Here is a 16961-nt window from a genome sequence, read left to right as displayed (position 1 = left end):
ACAAATGGGAGTACATCAAACTAAAAAGATTTTGCCCTGCCCAGTAAACCATCAACAAAATGAAAATAAAGCCCACTGAATGGGAGAATATATTTGCCAATACATCTGATAAGGTGTTAATATCCAAAATTTGTAAAGAACTATACACTCCAAAAAAAAAAAAAGATCTAATTTTAAAATGGGCAAAGGATCTGAATAAACACTTCTCCAAAGAGGGCATATGGCCAATAGAAATATGAAAGGGTGCTGAAAGTCACTAATCATCAGAGAAATGCAAATTAAATCCACAATGAGATATCACCACACACTTGTTAGAATGGTTATCATCAATAAAGCAATAAACAAGTGCTGGTGAGGGTGTAGAGAAAAGGGAACCCTGGTGTAATGTTGGTGAGAATGCAGATTGTCACAGCCACTGTGGAACGTATTATGGAGTTTTCTCAAAAATTTAAAAATAGAACTGCCTTATGACCCAGCAATTCCAATTCTGGGAATTTATTCAAAGAAACCCAAACACTAATTCAAAAAAACACATGCACCCCTATGTTCATTGCAGTGTTATTTACAATAGCCTTGATTTGGAAGCAGCCCAAATGTCCATCAATGGACAAAAAAGCTGTTGTACATTTACACAATAGCATACTACTCAGCTCTAAAAACGAAAGAAATCTTACCTTTTTGAGACAGCATGGATGGGACCTAGAGATCATTATGCTAAGTGAAATAACCCAGTCAGAGAAAGTCAAGTACCATATGATCTCACTCGTATGTGGAATCTAATGAACAAATTTGAACTAACCAGCAAAATAGAGACAGACTCATATATAAGAGAGCAGGCTGACCTCTTGGGGCAAGGGATGAGGCGGGTTTGAGGGTCTGAGGTAGTGAAATGATTGTGCAGAAAAAAGGAGAGAGAGAGAAAGCTAATGGGCACAGACAACAGTGTGTTGATTGCAGGGGAAGAGCTGCTTGTTTGAAAGACTTCAGGCAAGTTGGAAGCATATGGTAAGGAGGCCATTTGTATGGAAAAGACACTGTAAACAGCTTGAGTGATCCTGCATGTTAGTGGAGCAGCGTCTCAGGGAATCACCAGGGTGGGGCAAACAGGGTTAGCCAGGTTAATAGAGACTCAAATATGGCACCCACCTGCCTTCTCTGTTTGGGGAGAGCTCAGAAAAGGAACAATGGCCTCTGCTAGCACTTCTGTTTAGGGGAAGGCTGCCCCTCTAGCTCTCACACAATGCCAGACAACTCAGTTCCTCCTTTTATGTCCCTGATGCCTTCCCAGCTGCTGCCCCAGTGCTGGAGCTCAGAGGGAGGGAGTCCTAATAAGTCTATGTGTGGACCTTTTAAGAGGATTACTTGGGACTTCAGCTGCCCTCTGTCTCACTCAGCCACAATCTCCACTGGGTTTTACAGCCAGAAATTATTGGGATTTCTCTTCTAGGAACTGGAATCCTGGGCTGGGAGGCCTGGTGTGGGGGTGGGATCCCTTACTCCTCAAGGAGGACCTCCACATTTGAGATATTCCTCCTGATTTTTATCCACCAGACATAAGTGTGAAACCAGTTTGTCCCTCTTACCAGTTTCAAAGTGGCTTTTCATTATATCCTTAGTTGTAGGACTTGTGTTCTGTAGTCTAGTTGCAATTTTTATGTGGTTGTCAGAGGTTTTGAATACCACATTTACCTATGACACCATCTTGAATGGAACTCCCAAACCTATATCTTTAATTTATTATAACCTACCTTCAAGTGAAATTTTATCACTTTATATATAAGAACTTTATTTTAGTATGCTTTCATTCCTCTACTTCCCAGGTGTGTGTGCTACTATCAAACATTTTACAACTACATACAGAGTAGGACAGAATTATATTTACAGTTATCTGTATGGAAAATAATGTAAGAATTAATGAATAATAATAGAAGAATGAACTGTTTCACATATTTACAACTGCAAACCTACTTCTGTCCCACCCTGAATTTTAATGCTCCATAATATATTGTTAATATTTTGCTTTAAACAGTCAATTATCTTCAGATTTAAATAAGAATAAAAGTCTTATGTTTATCCACAAATTATGATTTCCAGTATTCTTCATTTCTTTGTGTAGTTCCAAATTTTCATCTAGCATCATTTTCCTACTTGTTGAAGAAATGTTTTTGTGTGTGACAGAGACAGAGAGAGGGACAGATAGGTACAGACAGACAGGAAGGGAGAGTGATGAGAAGCATTAATTCTTCATTGCAGCTTCTTAGCCTCCTTGGTTGTTCATTGATGGCTTTCTCATATGTGCCTTGACTGAGGGGCTGCAACAGAAGGAGTGACCCCTTGCTCAAGACAGCAATCTTGGGCTCAAGCCAGTGACCTTGGGCTTCAAGCCAGCAACCCCATGCTCAAGCTGGATGAGCCTGTGCTCAAGCCAGCAACCTCAGGGTTTTGAACCTGAGTTCTCCGTGTCCCAGTCCAACACTCTATCCACTGTGCTACCACCTGTCAGGCTGAAGGAATTTTTTAAAACCGTTTTTTATTGTATATATCTACTCATGGTGCATTCTTTCAACTTTTGGATAATAAAAAGTAATTATTTTGTCATTATTTTAAAAAGATATTTCTGCTGCATATAGTGCTCTAGTTCATCAGCTTTTTTTTCTTTTAGCTACACATAGAATGACAGGGACAGACAGACAAGGAGGGAGAGAGATGAGAAGCACTAACTTGTAGTTGCAGCACTTGAGTTATTCATTGATTGCCTTCTCCTATGTGCTTTGACCAGGGAGCGCCAGCTGAGCCAGTGACTCCTTGCTCAAGCCAGCAACCTTGGGTTCAAGCCAGTAACCTTGGGCTTCAAGCCAGCAACCTTTGAGCTCAAGCCAGCAACCATAGGATTATGTCTATGGTCCCAGGCTCAAGCTAGCAACCCCACACTCAAGCTAGCGAGCCCACACTCAAGCCAGTTGAGCCCACGCTCAAGCCAGTGACCTCGGGGTTTTGAACCTGGATCCTTAGTGTTCTAGGTCAATGCCACAGCCTGGCTAGGCATTCATCAGCTTTTTCCTTCAAAGAAGAATAAAGATGCCTCTTGGACTAAGCGTAGATAAATGCTCTATTGGGACTCTGTGCAGATCTCTGAAATTTTCTCTACAGCTCTGTCCTCTGCCACTCTTGGCCTTGCAAACGCCAGCTGTACTGCCCTCCTCAAACTACCAGCAGTGTCTCATCAAGTCAGAGATACTGCTGGCTTTACACTGGGGACCGCTCCCTGTACTATGGTCTGGAAATGTTCATCAGTTGGTAATGTGGGGCGATCACAAACCTCATTTATTTCACAATTTACATTGACTGAGGCCAAATGTCTTAAAAGCAGTTGTTTCATACATTTTGCCAGGTTTTTTTAGGGTTTTTTCAGATAGAAGAGTAAATTCAATCATTTTTACTCCATTTTGGCCAGAAGCAGAAGTTATCCATATATGGAGATTTTATTTGGCCTATAACAGGGAAAGCCCTGTTCTTTAGAACTACTGTCTGGCTTGGAAGTTCATAGAATGTACTGGGTGGGACGTACTGGAAGCACAGGAGAAAAAATAGGGTATTCTAGTAAAGAAACCTACATTGAAAATAACTTTACTTCCCTATCTGTAAAATTTGAGAGCTAGATACATTTAACATCAGAACCTCTTTCGGTCTAAGTTCACTGACTCAACATTCCAACAGTATTTCCTCAATTTTAGATAGGACTGTGTGTAGATGGGAACTCTTAGCTGAGGTCTAGCCTAGTCTATTCAGTCTTAACTTTCTGCTTGTGGCCATATTCCCCACGTTGCCACATTGCAGTCATAATCCCCATTCAGAAACAAGAGGTAAGCCTGACCTGTGGTGGCGCCATGGATCAAGGCGTCGACCTGGAATGCTGAGGTCGCCGGTTCAAAACCCTGGGCTTGCCTGGTCAAGGCACATATGGGAGTTGATGCTTCCAGCTCTTCCCCCCTTCTCTCTCTCTCTCTCTCTCTCTCTCTCCCTCTCTCTTCTCTAAAATGAATAAATAAAAAAAAATAATTTAAAGAAACAAGAGGTAAGTGTGAAATATGTTATAGATCTAGCCTTCAGCTTCCATAAGGTTAGCTATTCATGATATATTTTGGAACAACTTATAAAGCAATGATCTTTGATTTTCACAACTAAAAGAGTTAAGGGAAGGTAGAAGCTTTGAAATTATATACTTTTTGGTTATTTAGTAACATTGTCAAATTAACAAATTGACATCTGTCTGTCTTTAGTGTTTATACAGATAGAAGATATTGGTCTCAACTGTTTTCTAAAAAGGAAACTCCAGAATGTTGTTTTACTGGTGTCTATTGAATATTTCCATCCATGTCTTTGTAAAGGAAGTCTTATCTGCCTGAGATCTTTATGTAGGGCTCAGCCATGTGAGACAGAGTGGTACAACAAGGACAATTTACTTTCAACATCCAGGAAATTAGAGAAGAAAACTCTAACTAGAATAAATGGGCAGTAAATCACTTTGTGGCCTCTTTTCCTCCTTCATCCATTCCCCCACCCTCAAAATTCCTTTGTGAAATAGGTAAAGTTAAGTAACAGTGAATGTCTTCGGTAGGATTTGTGTGTTTGGAGGTATGTGTATGCAATGGGAAAGCCAGTGTTAATGGGATGGGAATGGATGGATATTTTGATGATTTATATAAAAGTCTGGATGATTTATATAAAAGTCTTTCTTATCTCCACTGGATGGAGCCAACTTCTTCTCTCCCAATACACCTTTTGTACATTTAAAATAATACTTAGACCTCCAGGAGACACTTAGTGCTGGGAGAGAGGGCAACCTGAGAAGGACACCGACCCTTTCATCATCAGGTCTGTGAATGCACAAATTGATGCACAGGTGTTGGAGGAAAGTACTGGCCATCTATGATGAGAACTGCTCTCCATCTCTAGGAACAAGATCATTTATACTTTTTTTTTTTTTTTTTTTTTTTTACAGAGGCAGAGATAGACAGGGACAGACAGACAGGAACGGAGAGAGATGAGAAGCATCAATCATCAGTTTCTCGTTGCGCATTGCGACTTCTTAGTTGTTCATTGATTGCTTTCTCACATGTGCCTTGACCGTGGGCCTTCAGCAGACCGAGTAACCCCCTGCTGGAGCCAGCGACCCTGGGTCCAAGCTGGTGAGCTCTTTGCTCAAGCCAGATGAGCCTGCACTCAAGCTGGCGACCTCGGGGTCTCGAACCTGGGTCCTTCCGCATCCCAGTCCGACGCTCTATCCACTGCGCCACCACCTGGTCAGGCCATTTATACTGTTTATCACCAAAATTACTTCTATTTCTATAAAATTCTGAATTTTTGAAATCTTCCTTGCTTCACACATTCAAGTTCATGGCCTCATAACTGGGTGGGAAAAGTGTGTGGAGAAGGTAGCATTGTTTTCTCTTTTAGCAAGTGTCAAGTACTATTAATGATCTCTTTTGATTGCAAATGACTTAAATATGTAAACTTTGGGCTTCTAGTGATTTGTACATTTTCAAATAAGCAGGAAGTTAAAAACAAAAAGCCAAAATTGAGACAGCATCTTCTGACAGCCAGTTAGGGGACCACAGAGTTGGAAAGACTTTTGACAGTCCAAAACATCCTTTCTCTGCCAACTCAGAAGCTTTGGATCAATCCCCACTCTTCTCACTTTACTTGGAGTACTGCATAGTCTAGTATCCACTATTGATTGATCTTATATTTGGCAAACAACCTCTTTTCTTTGCCAAGTTAACAATACTGTGATCTAGCCAAATAGTTCCTTACAGTCCATCTGAGTTTGAAAGGTGTGGCGTTCATGCATTTCAAATTTCAAAAGCCTGAAACTTGGCATAATTCCTGATATGCCTCATACAGTCTTTCTTTTCTTTTCTTCCTTCCTTCTTTCCTCCCTCCCTCCCTCCCTCCCTTCCTTCCTTTCTTTTTTCCTTCCTTCTTTTTCCTTCTTTCTTTTGTCTGTCATTTTTCACCTTTCTTTCTTTCTTTCTTTCTTTCTTTCCCTTTTTCTCATGTTTTTCAACATAATTAGTTTCAAAAAGAAAAATGAGCATCTAACTCACAAGCTGTGGCCTCCAGTTGACCCAGCAACAAGACCATAATAAAAAGAATTGTGAGTGAGACTTCTCAGGTTTTTCATTACCTGAGGGCAATAGCCAAGAAGTGACCTCATTCTCCAGCTGCTGAGGGAAAGCTGTTCCTCCTGGAGGCACAGTCAGTTCAAGGATATTCTTGTTTGTTTGTTTTTAGCACGGTTTTACAGTGTCAGCGCATCACTGTCCCAGCGCATCACATGTGCCCAACTGGTATTAAAAGGAGGCTGGCCACATGCTGGATCCTCTCTGAAGCCAGCAGATGATAACAAGCCCACTGTAGTTATTTTCCGTTTCCTTCCTTCCTTTTATTTGACAAATGCAATTATCTGGAGCAGAGAGAGACTTTATGTTGAAACTCTATTCTATTTTCCTTTGCTTAAAGAGATATTCAAGCAAAAGAAGGATAAACATGGAGGATTTAAAATAACCAGGGATACTTGTGTTTAGGTAGTTTTAAAATCTGTCAATAGGGGGCCCCGGCCGGTTGGCTCAGCGGTAGAGCATCCGCCTGGCGTGCGGGGGGGACCCGGGTTCGATTTCCGGCCAGGGCACATAGGAGAAGCGCCCATTTGCTTCTCCACCCCCCCCCTTCCTCTCTGTCTCTCTCCTCCCCTCCCGCAGCCAAGGCTCCATTGGAGCAAAGATGGCCCAGGCGCTGGGGATGGCTCCTTGGCCTCTGCCCCAGGCGCTAGAGTGGCTCTGGTCTCGGCAGAGCGACCCCCCGGAGGGGCAGAGCATCGCCCCCTGGTGGGCAGAGCGTCGCCCCTGGTGGGCGTGCCAGGTGGATCCCAGTCAGGTGCATGCGGCAGTCTGTCTGACTGTCTCTCCCCGTTTCCAGCTTCAGAAAGATACAAAAAAATAAAAATAAAAATAAAAAATAAATAAAATCTGTCAATAGGGTCCTGCTAACCTCATACAAATGGGGAGCTGGAGAGTTCCTCCCCACTGAATTAGTGAACAAGGGGTGCATTATGCCCAGGTTCTTCCATGCGCTGCTCTAACCGGGAATTTGATGCAACAAGAAAGCACGAGCTTCTTTTTTAGAAAGTTGTGATTCTTGATCTCAGTCTCCTCAACCCCACACCTTTCTCTTGTCCTATGTTTTATTTTATATAAGGAGATGTCTTGGGTTTTTACATCAGTTGAAGGGTTCCATTTCACAAAATACCAAGATATGTGCACTTTTGAAGAGTAACATTTTGAAATCCCGTATATATTAGTAAAAAATGTCTGAAGTCACTTATAAAGAAAGAACAGCACAGGACTAGTGTTTCTCCCTTTGAAACTAGATTTAGCCCTGAAAAGCAGCCATTATGTGAATGGAAGGGATAAAGATCTCCAAAAGCCAGAAGATTCTGTAATGGAATGACTTAGTCTTCTTAAGATAATTTTTATGACTTGAATCCCTCCTAGTGGAATGCCTTGCAGGTTAAAAGCATGTATATTCTAAAGATAACGACTGCTTAGTTTTTTTTGCTCATGACTTATTTTGTTTAGACAGCCCCATCAGACAGAGAAGACAAGAATGAGCCTCTGAAAGTCACCGTCTATGTGTTGATTTGTAATCTGCTCTGCAGAAAAGTTGTGAGAGAGGGGCAGAAGATCCTCTCATTGAAATATAAACTGGTTTCATAGAAGGAGCACAAAACAACAGCAGAGGTGAATACTAACAAGTGACTTTCCTCTTGCTATTTATTCAGAACAGAAAAGGTATTGTGTCCCATACTGGTTGAGCCAGTCTTTAGTTTCATGGTGTTTTGCTCCTTAGGCTGGACTATTGGCTGGTCTTTTCAGAAGTTGTAACTATTACACATGATGCCTTCAGGGCATGAAAGACCCATGAAGTTTCAATACTGGAAATTGCGAGTTCAAAAATACAAGACATTGGATCCAGCTTTTAGGAGTTTTTGTTTGTTTGTTTGTTTGTTTTACCAACAACCAACAAATAATCCATTCTTTTAAAAATACAGAAATTAATCCAGTGACTGCTTTAGTGTTTTTATCAAAAATTTAAAACAATAACTTGATTAAACCTTTCACCGAGAAGGGACTTCTTTCTGCACATGAAAAACTTAAAACGTTTTGTAAAGCAGAACATTCTTTGAAAGCTCTGGGTAGAAGAGAGAGGAGAGCACTTGCTTGAGGAACTTAATTGATAGAAACGGCGCAGTCTGGACAGGGTTGCCTGAGTTCAAAGGCACCGCTTTTAATCCCAAACCATTTTCATTTTACTTCACTTTTATTTCTTTCTGGCTGACTAAACTGCAAACTTCTACTAATCTACTGCCAAGTAATTTTTCTTAAGAAGGTGAATATTTTACCAGATTCATAGTCAGAAGCCTTCGGTCAAGAATGTTGGTGGTACAGTTTTGTGTAGATAAGGACCGCAGCGCAAGGAAGTGGGTCATTCTGTTTTGTATGTGAAACAGACCGTCTTTGGCAAGTTTGCTCCAGTTGAAAACAGTAAGGTACTAATCCTTTTTAAAGTCTGGAAATGTAATGCCTCTAGCAGTACATGATCTTGGAGAGTGGAGTCCAGTGTTTTTTCGTAGTTGGGATTTTGTGTTAGTAGGACAGCCAGAATGTCAACTGTCCAATTCACACATATGCAGCTGGAGAGAAAGCTCAGCTTCAGCAGATGACATTTAACATTTTGGGGGTGAACAAGAACGACACAGAAATGGCCCACCACTGCCGAGGAATAACTGGCTCTTCTTCCTGTCATTGTTAGTACAAGAGATCTGTAACGCTGCTTTCAGACTTTCACGCTGTGATGTTTTCAATGGCCCATTTGAGAGTTGAAAAACTAATAAAATGACCAGGTATAATACCTTCAATGGAAGTCATTTCCTGAAAACGGCAAACAGGGAAATGGGCCATTTTTGTCTGTTCTATCTTCATAAAATGAATCACAGCATGTTTGATCATTTTGACCATCCTAATAACACAATCAACAGTGCAGCCACTTTTTCCCTGGACACATATTGCTTAAGGGGAAAAATCAACTTATTAAGATGATTGGACTCTCTCTTTTTTGTGACTTCCAGTCTTTCTATATAGTCTTGCAAATAACTGCGTACCTGTTTTTATTCTGGTCATTCTTTATTTTTGATGGAGCAGAGTATTAATATTAATTGACTTTCATAGAGTGTTCCAGGAAAGTTAAGAAACATATCTGGTTTGTTATGGGGTTTGTTTAGTGCACTGTCCTTAAAGCTGCACTATTGAACATGAAACAGTAACTAAAAATCAACTGGCAGCTTGACCTGTGGTGGCAGAGTGGATAAAGCATCGACCTGAAACCCTGAGGTCGCTAGTTTGAAACCCTGGGCTTGCCCAGTCAAGGCACATATGAGAGTTGATGCTTCCTGCTCCTCCCTCCTTCTCTCTCTCACCTCTCTAAAATAAATAAATAAAATTTTTTTTAAATTTTTTTTTTAATTTTTATTTATTCATTTTAGAGAGGAGAGAAAGAGGGGGAGAGAGAGAGAGAGGAAAGAGAGACAGGGGGGAGGAGCTGGAAGCATCAACTCCCATATGTGCCTTGAACAGGCAAGCCCAGGGTTTCGAACCGGCAACCTCGGCATTTCCAGGTCGACGGTTTATCCACTGCACCACCACAGGTCAGGCTAAATAAATAAATTTTAAAAAATCAACTGGCAAACTAGCATTCTTAAAATGATATAATCATGAACTGGTCGAGAAAATGTATGCCCTACTCATTAAGTTGGCTATGATTAAAAAAAGAAAAACGTAAAAAAAATTAGACCCCTTGTGAACTGTTGATGGGAATATAAAATGGTGTAGCTGCTACAGAGAACAGTACAAAAGTTATAAACAGTTATTAACATAATTCAGCAATTCTACTTCTGATGTGTACACAAAAGAATTAAAAGTAGGGTCTCAAAGAGATATTTGTATACTTATGTTCATAGCAGAATTGTTCACAAGAGCCAGAAGGTAGAAGCAATCCAACAGTCCATCAGAAGATGAATGTAGAAACAAAATATAGTACACACACACACACACACACACACACACACAGTAGTCTCCCTTTTTTGTGGCTTTGCTTTCTGAAGTTTCAGTTACTGGCAGTGAACCATGTCCAAAAATATCAAATGGAAAGTTCTAGCAATAAACAAATCGTAAGTTTTAAATTGTGCAATATTCTGAATAACACGATGAAATTTTGTCTCATCCTGCTCTGTCCCTCCTAGAGAGTAAACCATCCCTTTGTCAAGCATATTCACGCTGTGATACACACTCCCTGACCACTAGTCAGTAGCAGACTTGGTGATCACATTGACTGTCCCAGTATCACGGTGTTTGTGTTCAGGTAACCTTATTGGCCCCAAAGTGCAAGTGTAATTCTGTTGGCAATTCAGATCTATGCCAATGAGAAATTATAAAGTGCTTCCTTTAAGTGAAAATGTGAGTAGAGTACAATAAGATATTTTGAGAAAGCGATCATATCCACATAACTAGCTTTTATTATAGTATATTGTTATAATTTTTTAACTTGTTATGTCATTGTTTTTACTCTTTACTGTGCTTAATTTATAAATTAAACTATATTGCAGGTATGTGTGTGTAGGAAAAAACATAGAACATACAGGGTTTAATGCTATCCATAGTTTCAGGGGTCCACTAGGGGTTTTGGAATAATATTCCCCCCTTATCATTGGAGGGAATATTATTCCCTCTTTAGAAGGAAAGAAATTCTGACACATACTACAACATGGATGAAACTTGAAGACATTATGCTAAGTGAAACAGCCAGTGACAAAAGAACAAATACTTTGTACTGTATATGATTCTACTGATATGAGAGACCTAAAGCAGTCAAATCCATAGAAACAGAATGGTGGTGGCGAGAGCCTGGAGGCCAGAGGAGGAGGAAGTGTGGGATACATAGTAGTTATTAATGCATATAGAGTTTCAATTAGGGAAAATGAGAAAGTTCTGGAGATGGATGATGGCGAGGGTTGCACTACAATGTCAATAATATATTTTTGGTATCCGTTTAAAAAATGTTAAAATGGTAATTTTATGTTATATGTATTTTTTTCCGCAATAAACAAAATACTAGATCAAGAAGTTACTTTAAAAAAGAAAGAGAGGCCCTGGCTGGTTGGCTAAGCGGTAGAGCGTCGGCCTGGCATGCGGGGGACCCGGATTCGATTCCCGGCCAGGACACACAGGAGAAACGCCCATTTGCTTCTCCACCCCCCTCCCCACTCCTTCCTCTCTGTCTCTCTCTTCCCCTCCCGCAGCCAAGGCTCCATTGGAGCAAAGATGGCCCTGGGCTCTGGGGATGGCTCCTTGGCCTCTGCCCCAGGCGCTAGAGTGGCTCTGGTTGTGGCAGAGCGACGCCCCAGAGGGGCAGAGCATCGCCCCCTGGTGGGCAGAGCGTCGCCCCTGGTGGGCGTGCTGGGCGGATCCCAGTTGGGCGCATGCGGGAGTCTGTCTGACTGTCTCTTCCATTTCCATCTTCAGAAAAATAATTAAAAAAAAAGAAATGCAGAATGGGGTAAACGACAATGATGCTGCCTTCAGTGGATTTATATTCTCTGTCATTATTTCCTGCAGCTCCAGGAGCCAGGGGAAGCTTTTTTTGGTGGAAATTACTTCATACCCACACCTTCCCTTTTTCCTGGTCTGATAAAGAATTCACTGCTCCTCTGCTCTTCCCCTATCTGTCCCATGACCCGCGTCTTCACCTTCATTATGGGGCTCAATCAGAGATATATAGAGCCATTTGGTTGAGAAACATTGATCATATGAATGTCCATATAATAGGCTGAAATTGAATCTCTTAACAAGTTGTCTTTTACCACTTCGGCAGAGGGAATGGAAATTAAAGGTGCAGGGGAGGACCATACAGTAGAACTTCAGAACTGTGACTTGGTTATTACCCCAAAATCCTTGTACCAAATAATAACAATGACCTATATATGAGCAAGAGATAGGTGAATCTTTACCAGGAAGAGGAGTTTTCATTTTAAGAGGAAACTGCCAATTCTTTACTTTGCTTTCAGGGCATCATACTTGGAAAAATGGGATTTTGCAGGATTCACAAAGTCTTGGCCCAGGGTGGGTGGTTCCCCTCCCTCCACTTCTATGCCAATTATGCATAATAAGATATAATTGAATTGCTCCCTTACCCTTCACCAATCTGAATTTCAGGATTCAAGCCTCCTTCCTGATTTGGGGAGGGAGTTGAACATTGGACATTATACTGGCTTTTATAACTATACATGTGGTTCTAGTTGTAAAATTCCTCTCGATATTCTTTAATATTTCACAAAGATGAGAAATTTGTGTGGCAATGAATATCCTTACATCAAGGGTCTACCTCTGCAGACTGAGAAAATGGGACCCCCCCCTATCGTCATGCCCTTGAAGAAAAGTAGAATGTGATGTTGCTTCAAGAAATATCCTTGAACTAAATAAACCTCCTTTCTCTGTTCCTCCAAGCTTCCGCAGGTTCACCCGATCCAACAGTGTGACGACAGCAGTGCAGGCTGACCTGGACTTCCACGACAATCTGGAAAACTCTCTGGAATCTATAGAGGACAATTCGTGCCCGGGCCCAGCGGCCAGACAGTTCTCCCGGGATGCCAGCACCTCCACTGTCAGCATCCAGGGCTCAGGAAACCATTACCACGCCTGTGCAGCCGACGACGACTTTGACGCAGATTTTGATCCTTCGATTCTGCCTCCCCCGGATCCCTGGATTGATTCGATCACTGAAGACCCCATGGAGGCCGTTCAAAGGTCAGTGTGCCACCGGGATGGCCACTGGTTTCTGAAGCTTCTCCAGGCGGAGCGAGACCGCATGGAAGGGTGGTGCCAGCAGATGGAGAGAGAAGAGCGAGAAAACAACTTGCCGGAAGACAGTAAGTAACGCAGCTATGCACTCTGCACGTGGGCACTGGGGTCGGGTCCCCCTTGCGTTTTTAGATCTCGTGGTCTGCTCTGTGCTCATTGCACTTGTCTAGCCCCGCAGCCTCACCCTGCCCCAAACAGAGCGCTGGGTGGTCCCAGCTGAGAGTCCCGGCACCCCTGAACTGCACAATGAGAAGAACCACTGGTTACAGCTTCGCTGGCTCTAGGTCTGTGACTGCTAGCTGGATCTTTTCCTTTAAGTTCCAAGCTCCGAGTAGGGGTGACCTCAGGACCTAACAAAGCTCCTCTTCCCTGAGATGTTCCTGAACGGGTGCTGATTGTCAGGAGACTAACAGTAAAGAGCTAGACGCAAGGTCCACAGATAGATGTGCATTGGGCATTCATAATCGTACAGTTTTATTACTTTCATTACGTACAATATCAAAACAAGGTAAGAGGCCCATGCTGATTGATAGTCTTAAACCCACTTTGCATGCACTTTCCCTCTTAGGTTTCAGAGAGACAAACCTTCGGCCGCTAAATTAATACAAGTTCTAATTTAAAGGCTTAAAATAAATGATAATATAAAATATGATGAATAAATAAATAATGGAGACCTGGCAATCTATTATTTTCAAACTTAGCTTGTAGCAACAACAACTTCTATTAAAAATTGACAAAGAAAATTTAGCAGATTATCATAATTTCAAGGCACATTTTGCACATTTTTAACAATTATGAAATTCAATATAGTTTATAATCCATGTGTATTTTAACATGCATTTGTTTTTTGCTGAAAATCAATTGTTAAATGAATGGTGGATCTTCCAACTGACTATATTTTTGAATCAAATAAATTCAGTGGCTGTCTTCATTTTTGTGTGGGAACCACCTAGAAGACTGTTGTCCTGGTGTGGTTTTTTTAGACCTATTTTTAAAATCCATATTTAACTTCTTATTATGAAAAATTTTAAACAGGCACAGGAGTATAAAGTTTAATATAACAAACCCTCATATACCCATCATGAAGTTTAACAGTTGTCCGGCTTTATCTTCTTATCTACCTCCAGCTATTATTATTTTGCCAGTCTCTTTTAAAAAAAAAAAACCACACAACTAAGATATCATGTCACTTCACAAGGTATCTCATACTAATAAGGACCTTTTAAAAATGTATTATCATCCTTAACAAAAATAATAATCCTTAATAATTAGACCCAAAGCCTACTCTAAATCATGTTAGAAAGACTCACTAAATAAAACAAAATCATTGTGTCCAGGAGCAGTAAGTTCTCCATAAAGGAAGTATTTTCCAATGAAAACTAAGCAGCGTGTTGTGGGATTTCCTCACCATGTCCAGCTTCTTGCTGACATCTTTTCTCTGCTCCTTCTTCCTGTCTAAACCTTACCAACAGGCTGAATAGCTTATTTGTTACCTTTATGACCAGGTTAAAAGACCCATAAATGGTTTTCTGTAACATTTCTTCGATGCTTTTATATCAGGGGTCGGGAACCTATGGCTCTTGAGCCAGATGTGGCTCTTTTCATGGCTGCATCTGGCTTGCAGACAAATCTTTAATAAAAAAAATAATAACGTTAAAAATATATGGCCTGACCAGGCGGTGGCGCAGTAGATAGAGCGTCAGACTGGGATGCAGAAGGATCCAGGTTCGAGACCCCAAGGTCGCCAGCTTGAGCGCGGGCTCATCTGGTTTGAGCAAAAAGCTCACCGGCTTGGACCCAAGGTCGCTGGGCTCCAGCAAGGGGTTACTCGGTCTGCTGAAGGCCCACGGTCAAGGCACATGTGAGAAGGCAATCAATGAACAACTAAGAAGTCGCAATGCGCAACGAGAAACTAATGATTGATGCTTCTCATCTCTTTCTGTTCCTGTCTGTCTGTCCCTGTCTATCTCTGCCTCTGTTAAAAAAAAACAAACAAAAACAACAATAAAAAAAATGATTTATAAAAAAATATATAAAACATTCTCGGCCCTGGCTGGTTGGCTCAGTGGTAGAGCGTCGGCCTGGCATGCAGAAGTCCCGGGTTCAATTCCCGGCCAGGGCACACAGGAGAAGCACCCATCTGCTTCTCCATCCCTCCTCCTCTCCTTCCTCTCTGTCTCTCTCTTCCCCTCCCGCAGCCAAGGCTCCATTGGAGCAAAGTTTGCCCGGGCGCCGAGGATGGCTCTGTGACCTCTGCCTCAGGCGCTAGAATGGCTCTGATTGTGGCAGAGTGACGTCCCAGATGAGCAGAGCATCGCCCCCTGGTGGGCATGCCAGGTGGATCCCGGTCGGGTGCATGCGGGAGTCTGACTGCCTCGTTTCCAACTTAAGAAAAATACAAAAAATAAAAAATAAAATAAAACATTCTCATGTATTACAATCCATTCATTTCCTGCTGCTCATGTTCATGGTTGCAGGTGGCTGGAGCCAATCACAGCTGTCCTCCAGGACAACACCAAATTTTTATTGGATAATGCCTAATGTACACGGGTCGTTGTATGGCTCTCACGGAATTACATTTTAAAATATGTGGCGTTCTTGGCTCTCTCAGCCAAAAAGGTTCCCGGAGACTCCTATTTTATAAGTGCAAACAACCTAGCAGCAGAAAAATAAATCTCCTGACACTTTCCCCTTAGTTAGTGCCACTGCAGACTCACCTGTTGATCCATAAGCAGAATTAGCCTTTTGCCCTCCTAACAAGTCAATGAGCAGTGGGCAGGGATAGGCTTCAGTGAGAAAGTCCTAGCAATTGCTTCTTATTCTCTTTTCCCCTTGTGCGCATACCCAAAGTTTACTAGATTTTCCAAGGAAAACTCAGTGTCTCAGGAACCAAGGTTTTGTGTGCTGCTTAACAGAATGAGCTATATTTCAGATTTCAACTTATTTAATTCATTATTGAGACTCATTCTACTTTACTGACTGGCTTTCAATAGGACACAGGGAAGCTTTCATCTGATGTTTTCTTTTAATCAGAGGCTAAACCTACTTCTCTCAACCTAGTTTTATAATAATGCATAAGGATAATCATTCTATAAATATTTTGGAAAACCTTCCTTTAAACTAAAAGAACTATGAAAACTGTATGTGATTGTATCAAAATACATTGGGGTTTTTTGTGTATTAAAATACATTGTGGTTATATCAAAATAGTGTATTTTTAAACAACCACATATAATTGAAAGGTGACATCTTATCAGAAAACCATGTTGTCATCCTGTGTTTGGGACAAGAAAAAAGGAAAGCATATTTGTATTTTGAAATGTACATGATTGGGCCTGACCTGTGGTGGCGCAGTGGATAAAGAGTTTACCTGGAACGCTGAGGTCACTGGTTCAAAACCTTGCACTTGTCTGGTCAAGGCACATATGGGAGTTGATGCTTCTTGCTCCTCCCTCCTTTCTCTCTCTCTCTCTCTCTCACTGTCACTCTCTCCTCTCTCTAAAAAAAAAGAATAAATTAAAAAAATTTTTAAAGAAATGTACATAATTGGTAAAGCCCCAAAATAATAAACATGAAAGAACTAAGCAATCATTCGTTGTTCCAAAATTTTGTCAGATGTTATTAAAACATTGATTTATAATTAAGACTTATAAACTTATTCCATATGAAGAGATGTTTGTAATAACAAGATTTGTTCTAAAAAAAACAAATCTAAAGAATGGTAATTTGCTATCTTTGTACGTGAAGGTGCTATGGCTCCACCATTAATAAACCATACTTCTTGAGGGTGTTTTCTTCAGAATAGCGGTAAATTTTCTCAGATATACCTCTTTATTTTACAAGGTTGCTGCCTGGGTGGTGAGAGGTGCTAGGGGAGGGGTCCCCAAACTACGGCCCGCGGGCCACATGCGGCCCCCTGAGGCCATTTATCCGGCCCTCACAGCACTTCCAGAAGGGGCACCTTTTTCATTGGTGGTCAGTGAGAGGAGC

General features: G+C 41.4%; 1 protein-coding gene across 6 annotated transcripts in view; it reads left to right on the top strand.

The window, feature by feature from the left end:
• DLGAP1 (DLG associated protein 1) overlaps positions 1-16961 on the top strand; it is a 986787-nt gene that overhangs the window by 940564 nt on the left and 29262 nt on the right. For all 6 annotated transcript variants that reach the window (XM_066246182.1, XM_066246181.1, XM_066246185.1 and 3 more), the window contains one exon: positions 12618-13039. In XM_066246182.1, the coding sequence (XP_066102279.1) occupies positions 12618-13039 (422 nt within the window). The remainder of the gene's footprint in view (positions 1-12617; positions 13040-16961) is intronic.

This window comes from Saccopteryx bilineata, chromosome 11 (genome assembly GCF_036850765.1).
Source record: "Saccopteryx bilineata isolate mSacBil1 chromosome 11, mSacBil1_pri_phased_curated, whole genome shotgun sequence".
NCBI lineage: Eukaryota > Metazoa > Chordata > Mammalia > Chiroptera > Emballonuridae > Saccopteryx > Saccopteryx bilineata.
The sequence above is the reverse complement of the archived record's forward strand: the minus strand, read 5'-3'. Positions and strand labels throughout refer to the sequence as shown.